This window comes from Lactuca saligna, chromosome 5 (genome assembly GCF_052625555.1).
Source record: "Lactuca saligna cultivar CGN05327 chromosome 5, ASM5262555v1, whole genome shotgun sequence".
NCBI lineage: Eukaryota > Viridiplantae > Streptophyta > Magnoliopsida > Asterales > Asteraceae > Lactuca > Lactuca saligna.
In genome coordinates this window covers 168,542,677-168,548,810 of record NC_136421.1, presented here as the reverse complement: position 1 = coordinate 168,548,810, position 6,134 = coordinate 168,542,677, and the positions used below count along the sequence as shown (strand labels likewise).

Here is a 6,134-nt window from a genome sequence, read left to right as displayed (position 1 = left end):
TCGTATGGGGTGGTGGCAATCGGCAGGTGGGTGGAATCGGTGATGGAGGAAGCTGTTCAACAATGATTCAATCAATAGGTAAAGACTCCTTCTTTTCTTTTTGTTCTTGTTTGATTTGGCAGAATTACATAGGTGTTCGTTTGATTAAGAATCGATGGATGTTTGTAGAAATGCCTCAAAGAGAATTTGGCAGCTTTGTTGTAGAAATGGCCTGAAAGAAATTTTGATTTCTATGTTGCACGTCAGGTGTTTGTAGAAATGCCTCAAAGAGTATTTCTTTTATTTCCTTCATTAAACCTTTGGATATGTTTTTTTGTTGTTTTATTAACTCCTTATTTGTTAATTACCTGAGTAACATCAATCTTTGCTATTGGTATTTGATTTTTTCAATCAATTTAGGGTGAAGATTTGATTAAGGGTTTATAAGAGATTTTCACAAATTTGAGACATTTTAGAACTTAAACATTGTATGAATGAGAAAACTCTTCTCAAAAGCATTTGTAATCACCTGATTAAATAAGCAATATATGGAAAATATCAAAATCTAACCTTCTAATATTTGAAAATTATTAAACTTAACATGTTCCACTGTTCATAATTTTATAATCTTGATTTAGTAGCAAATTTTATGTAATCTATCAGTATATATTCTATGTATTCTATCATATTTTATGTATTCTTCCAGAATATATAAAATGCTAGGAATTACAAGTAACATTATAGTAATTCTGACAGAATGCATTTATAAATTCTATGCTTTAGAATGTTTATATATAGAGAAATACGATTGCAAATGGAAAATCGCATGCTTTTAATTCTTTATAGTGGCATGTAAAGTTATAACTAGCAGATTTTATTCTATGTATTCTGCGAGATTGTATTCTGTGTATTATGCAAGATTATGTTCTGTATATTCTACCGGAATGAATTATATGTATTCTCCCAGAATGTATAAATTAATAGGAATTGCAAGCAACATGTTTTTAACCATTATTAGTTTTTGTTGCATTTGTGATAGGAATGGTCGGAAGAATGGCTTGAAGACCTGATAAGAATGACTTGAAGAATGAGCCAAAGATTGATGACACTCACAGTTTAAGAATGTTCTTATTTTTTAAGAATTACACTTGTATTTATTCATTAACTGTATATTCAAGAATGCTGATTTTTTATGATATTCTTTTAGAATATGTATAAATGTATTACAATGTAGAAGGCTATTAGTATGTAAGAATATGTATGAATTTGTATTTAAGTTCGAATGTATATGAAAATATTAAAATGTTGTTATTCTTCAACTAGGAGTTCAAGAATTCTGTTATTCTTCGTTAATATTCTACTAGAATTAAACTCTGAAAGAACATCATTCAAACAAAAATTCATTCTAACGGAATAAAATCGGTTATGTTTACAAATTATGTTTAGAATTAATTAAAATTAATTTAAAAAATTCAGATTTTAAAATTAGAAGTGTTAATGATCCCTTAAAATCCGAAAATTACCTTTTTTAAAATAGGTTAATTCACCAAAATACTCTTTTTCTGAAATTTGTGTGATTATATGGTACATACTACTCTATTGTAATATCATAGACCCTCAAATCATAATCATTGATTTTATTCATCCGATGGTCCAAATCTGTGCATTCTGGCACACAAAACACTTAAAAACGAAGTAACTTAAAAACTTGTACTAATTTTTGTGTACACGAGATGTCTATAAATTCAAAATACAAAACACTTGCAATATCCACAAACACAAATCTGTAATCTTTTGAATCAATATCTGTTATGCAAATGAGTCTAGCAGCTACTTGATCAAGATTCCTCAGCATCTTGCATTGGCTCATCGGAATTAGATGTTTTAGCAACAGAATCTTCAAGGGCCTCAAGAAAAGACAGCACTGTGAACTTATCTGTAAAAACAAATGTTTAGAATTATTAATCATATTATCATAAAACAATTTTATACAATCATTTAGTAATTTACAATTTGTAACAAAAGGTTGTAAAGTGGTTACATTTACTCGGGTCAACTCCAAATTGAGTCAAATCTATTTGACCAGTCTTGAGCACCTGCATACACCACATTCGTGGAAGGATTTGAAATGTGCATATAAGTGGCAAATGACAAAACTACCCTTCAATAAAAGAAGTAGAAAAAGGAAGAGATGCTCACATAAGTGAAAGAATCTACTTGTTGGCGGAAAGGAGGGCTTTGTAGCAGCTCCATTAATTCTTCTGGACTCCATTGCCCCTGTCGTCAAGATAATATTATTTTTTAGTGTTTTTTACTTTTAAAAAAAAAAAATTAAAATAGAAAATACTTATACAGGGACTTCATCTTACCTCAGGCAAATGGGATGCCACTTGTTCCAATGATAAATTCTCCATCAATGGCAATATAAGTTCAGGCTTCAAGATATCACCCAATCCTAAACCTATATAAACAAAAATTCAAAATTAAATTTAAATCACTGTGATTAAAATAAATAAAAACTCATACTCCAATTATCCTGAAATAATTGCAACCTTTTGCTTTTCGGAGGTTTTAGTAATCATTACTTGATATTATTTGGTATTAAATTAGGGGCAATTTAGATATTTATACAGCTATATGTAAGTCAAAAACACTGCATTTCTATCAAGGGCAAACTATCAAAATCATAAAAAATAAAAAAATAATAATAATAAATCAATAGAACATGATTTTCAATTTTTTGTCCCACCCAAAAAGATGGGACAGGGACTCACTCTGTGTAAAAGCCGTAAATGCCCTCATCATAAAAATAGCTTTAAAAACCTTCACCCATCCTGCCCTCATATCTTACTTTTTTGTTGATGAAAATGAGAAGGGCATTTACGTCTTTTGTACAAATGACAAATAAAGACCTAGTTTTTGTCCCCTTCATTTAATGATAAAAAAAAATAAAAAAATGCTCAAAATTATTACCTCCATCAGGATCTGCTGCCTCACCTGCACATTATCATGGTAACAAATTTGTTAAAAACTATAAAATTTTGAAAAAATAAAAAAAAAAGTAAAAAAGTAGGAAAAAAAAATTTATGACATGCCTGAAGGTCCAATATTACTTAATATTCTTTGAAGATCTGACAATTTAACAGGTCCTGAAGAGGACACGTCACTAATTAATTCTGCACCTGTACTTGGTCCAACTAAATCTCCAGCCCTGTATACAGACAAGGGTAATTAGGTAAAAAGTTAGGAACGAAAATTGAAGGGTAATTAGGTAAAAAGTTGACATTTTATACTAAGTTCTGATTCTTTTCTAGCCTGAATAAACCATCTGAATGAGACAAAATGACCATTTTACCCTCATAAACAAATTTCATAATAAGCATCAATTTAAACATGAGAGAAGTTAGGAAGAAAAAAAAAAGAAGGGCAAATAGGTAAAAAGTTGGTGTCTTAATACATTAAGCCATATTTTTTGGCTTAACCGATTAAAACTGGATCAAGTCATAAAGAAACAGCCTCTTAGTCAACAGGGGTATTTTAGGCAATCACAAAATGATGTTTGAAAAATACTCGAACTTGGGGATTTGTAAGGTAAAAATAAATGAGGGGAATTTGTGAAAATTTTGGACTTTTTGGGAAAAGCCGCGTTTCCTTGACTTTTTATATTAAGATATTCTTCTACATCAAGTTAGATACTACAAATCTTAATATCATTGATATATATAAATAAGTAAAAAGATAAAAATTAACTTTTCATTTATATCAACATACCTTGATGAGATATCTTCACCAAGAGTGTTTTCTTCTTCTTCAGTAGGGAAATCTGCCACATAAAAGTTTTCACATATCGAAAATGTTGTTAAAGAGAATTTTATAAAAGTTTGCATCATATTTGTAAATAATTCAGAACTACTAATAATATTCTCTAAGTAAATGATTGAAGCATAAATACTACCTATTGGTTGATTGAGGTATAGGTTGACTGATTTACACAGCTCTTCATCATCATCAGCTCTGGGCTCCTGAAAAAAATAAATATATATAATTATTTTTAACGAATTACATCATTATAAAGATCTGATTAATACCTTCAATAATTATTTAACTTTTTTAATATAACATCATCATTTGCTAACCTGCATCCAGAAAAAACACTTGCGATCATCTGTCTGAAACTTTAATATGTAGACCCTTCCGGAAGCTTGGCCAACCTTCTCAAAAACTGCCTCTTCAGGGAAAACAATTTGATCCTATGTTTATTTGTGTTAAAGAAAATCAGAATCTTCTAGAATCTACCAAAATTGTGAAACTTTGAACAAATACAACTTCTAAAATACCAAAAACCAAACCATTTGGTTTTTCAAAATGGTTTCAGTTTTTTTTTTTTTTCTTTTTGACACTCAGCCAATGTAAGCATAGTTCTATCCAAATGTTGTGCAAAATATAATGATATGTTATATATAAAATTAAATCAGGATACATCTTCAATGGTGTTATTAGTTCGATCAAGCCACTGAATATGAACTAATCCTTCTTCTCCCTGTAAAAAGACAGAAACTCAACATAAGAAGTAAAGTATGCAATAATCAATAGATAGAAAATGTTGAAATTTCTTCCATTTAGCCCTAAAATAAGTTGCATAGAAATAAAAGCTTGTATTTAATTCATACTCTTCCAATTCGAACAAGTCCTTTACGTGGATCAGCAACAACACGTGTTCCTTCCATATGCATTTTACCAGCACGAAACTCCAGCAAAACCTCCTGGAATTTTACAGATAATGAACATTCTATAATCACAAGATAATCAATTCAAGACTAAATTATTCACTTCATTTTTTGATAAACAGATTCAGAAGTAAACACATCTTCTTGCTAAAAGTTGTATGTAAGAACCCTAATCTCAGGTTACGAATTGAAGAAATATAGAATCTTCTTTCACAAAACCTGAATGGCAGGAAAAAGCTCTGTATCTGAAGAATCCATAAGTTCAACTGTTGATTAACTGCATATAACACAAATATAGCTAAGTATCAGATGGATGTTTACAAAACCAATTACCGACAAATAGAAGTTGTAAAAAGAGGCATATGGCGGACTAACACCACCGAGCTCTGCTAACGTGAATGTTAGGTTTTCCAATACCGTGAAAGAGGTTATAGCTAAACCCCTACCTTTCCGATTTCAGATTTGTAATAAAAATAGGAACATCAACGATATTATAATGAGAGTATTTCGATTTAAGCATAGTGGCGTTAAATCCTATTATTTGCATGTTGATTAAAAAACTGCAAACTTAGGATCAATAAGAAGAATAGGTTTTCGAATAGAGAAACTTGGAGTGGAGGTTTTAAAACCCTAGTTCGTGTTTTGGAAGTGGAATGATTGAAAAGAAAACTTGTAGGTTAAAGTAGGGAAGATGAAGATGGTGATGATCGGTTACCTTTCGTGTAAGTGTAGTTAGTTCAATCTCCGAAGTGTATCCTTCTGTGATGACGTTCGTGAAGCAGGGTCCAAGGTCAGGGGAGAGATACAGCCAAGACCGTAGTTTGATTGCGATAATATATCCTAGAGTAAATTACACAAATGGTCCCTATGGTTTAGGGTAATTTACGCGTTTGGTCCCTAACTTATTTTTCTAACTCGGAAGGTCCTTACTGTTTGTTTTTGTTACGCGCTTGGTCCCCGTCTTACCTAAAAAGATTGTTTTACCCTTGAGTTTTTAATTTATTTAACTAAATACACCCCCAAACCCATCCCCTTCACCTTACTTTATCCACCCCACAATTTTTTCCTATTTAAATTATAGTATTTTTAGGTAAAATAGGGACCAAACGCATAATAAAAACAAACAGTAGGGACCAAGCGCGTAACAAAAACAAACAGTAAGGACCTTCCGAATTAAAAAAATAAGTTAGGGACTAAACGCGCAAATTACCCCTAACCATAGGGATCATTCGTGTAATTTACTCTATATCCTACATCTCTACCAAGGGTTGCTTAATCGAAATTAGATAAAGACAAAATTACAAAAATGGTCCTTATGGTTGGTATAAAATACTAGGGCTGGCAATTCTCGATACGACCCACAACACGACACGAAATAAATGGGTTTGGGTTGAGTTTTTCAACCCGCTAACCCGTCAACCCGCCAAC

General features: G+C 31.2%; 1 protein-coding gene across 1 annotated transcript; it reads right to left on the bottom strand.

Annotated features, from left to right (window-relative positions):
- Positions 1–1,591: 1,591 nt before the first annotated feature.
- RPN13 (regulatory particle non-ATPase 13) lies at positions 1,592–5,517 on the bottom strand. Its single transcript, XM_078958120.1, has 13 exons — positions 5,422–5,517; positions 4,926–4,983; positions 4,650–4,742; positions 4,460–4,519; positions 4,116–4,229; positions 3,935–4,001; positions 3,751–3,802; positions 3,075–3,190; positions 2,953–2,976; positions 2,349–2,440; positions 2,179–2,256; positions 2,021–2,075; positions 1,592–1,915 (listed from the first exon to the last, which is right to left on the bottom strand). Exons 2-13 carry the CDS (start codon positions 4,962–4,964, stop codon positions 1,818–1,820), a joined length of 888 nt encoding a protein of 295 aa, XP_078814246.1. The 5' UTR covers positions 4,965–4,983; positions 5,422–5,517; the 3' UTR covers positions 1,592–1,817.
- Positions 5,518–6,134: the final 617 nt, after the last annotated feature.

Excerpts from the sequence above, each read along its gene's own strand:
- RPN13 (XM_078958120.1), bottom strand. The coding sequence starts at position 4,964 with ATGGATTCTTCAGATACAGAGCTTTTTCCTGCCATTCAG. Across the intron at positions 4,520-4,649 it reads GACTTGTTCGAATTGGAAGA|GGAGAAGAAGGATTAGTTCA; the intron begins GTATGAATTAAA and ends GTCTTTTTACAG. Across the intron at positions 2,977-3,074 it reads AAGTAATATTGGACCTTCAG|GTGAGGCAGCAGATCCTGAT; the intron begins GCATGTCATAAA and ends GATAATGTGCAG.